The sequence below is a fragment of the Chiloscyllium plagiosum genome, unplaced genomic scaffold, assembly GCF_004010195.1.
Source record: "Chiloscyllium plagiosum isolate BGI_BamShark_2017 unplaced genomic scaffold, ASM401019v2 scaf_13927, whole genome shotgun sequence".
In the NCBI taxonomy this organism is placed as follows: domain Eukaryota; kingdom Metazoa; phylum Chordata; class Chondrichthyes; order Orectolobiformes; family Hemiscylliidae; genus Chiloscyllium; species Chiloscyllium plagiosum.
The window spans coordinates 10389-11630 of NW_025209504.1; the positions used below are offsets into that span (position 1 = coordinate 10389).

At 58.8% G+C, this 1242-nt stretch overlaps 1 protein-coding gene across 1 annotated transcript in view; it reads left to right on the forward strand.

Moving 5' to 3' along the window:
* Positions 1 to 1242, forward strand: part of LOC122546798 (aminopeptidase N-like) — a gene marked incomplete at its 3' end in the record, with an annotated part of 9545 nt that overhangs the window by 3797 nt on the left and 4506 nt on the right. The window contains exon 3 of the mRNA XM_043685429.1: positions 885 to 979. Within this exon, the coding sequence (XP_043541364.1) occupies positions 885 to 979 (95 nt within the window). The remainder of the gene's footprint in view (positions 1 to 884; positions 980 to 1242) is intronic.

Sequence of the window (1242 nt, forward strand, 5' to 3'; positions counted from 1 at the left end):
GATGTGGGATCACGGCGGCGGGGGGTAGGGTGAGGGGTCACCGGGGTAGAGTGAGGGGCCACGGAGGATAGGGTGTGGTGGGGTCGGGGCTGGGTTTGGGTGGGATCGGTGTGGGCTCGATGGGCCGAAGGGCCACTCTCCGCTCCTGCGATTCTCCTTGGTTCTGAAACCAGTCTGGGTGTCCTGCGATTCGAGGCCCTGTGTTTGTGAGGGAGGTCACAAGAGACGGGAGCAGAAATGAAGCCATTTGGCCCATCGCATCCGCACTGCCATTCAGTCATGGCTGAGAGGGTTTGCAACCGCCATTTTCCCACTTTCTCCCCAGAACCTTTGTGTGTGGCCTTGTACGTTTCATGTCGGGCGTAAGGATTTTGCAAACTACGACTCCCTTTCTGATAACACCGTGACCCTCGCCCCCGTGCCTAGTTTCTATAAGGGGCTGTGTGGAACTTCAGATGAACTCCATCTTCACCCCGAGAAAGGGCCCCATCAGAGTGGGTGGAGCTTATTAAGCATTAACCCTTTCAGAGCCGTAACGCAACAGAGAGTGGAGTGAGGCGGGGGTGGGAGCGCGGGACGGGCAAGTAGAGGAGAAAGATGGAATTAGGTGGGAGGAAGGAAGCGGGGAGAGTGAGAGGTTCTTGGGGTGCAACGATGAAGGGTTACCGGGGCTGGCTGGGGTCAGACTGAGGGGCAGAATGGCCCACTCCACATTCGAGTGAGGGATGGAGAGGGAAACAGGGAACGTGGCAGAGAGATTTTTTTGGAAGCGGGGGGGGGTTGGGAGAAAGAGAGAGAGAGAGGCCGAGATGGGCAGTGGCGAACTAGGCCGCAAAGGTGAAAGGTCGGAGTGTAAAGGTCGGTTGTGCCTCCTGCCCTCACAGAGATACGTCCTGAGCAAAGTGACCCCAGTTTATGAGTATTTCACCGAACGAAGCAGCCCCGAACTGGACACTACCCCCCAGGACACCTCCGAGAGGTAGGTGTGACCAGGTAGTGAGGGAGGTCATGGGTCACGCCTCCCTATCCCCCTCACCCTCACCATTATCCCCTCCCCCCCCCCTCCCCCCCCCCCCCCTACTCCCTCACCTCCCTATCCCCCTCACCTCCCTATCCCCCTCACCCTCACCATTATCCCCTCACCTCCCTAACTCCCTCACCCTCACCAACCCATTCACCCTCCCTCACTTCCCTATCCCCTTCACTGACCACCTCACCTCCCTATCCCCCTCCCTCATTCTC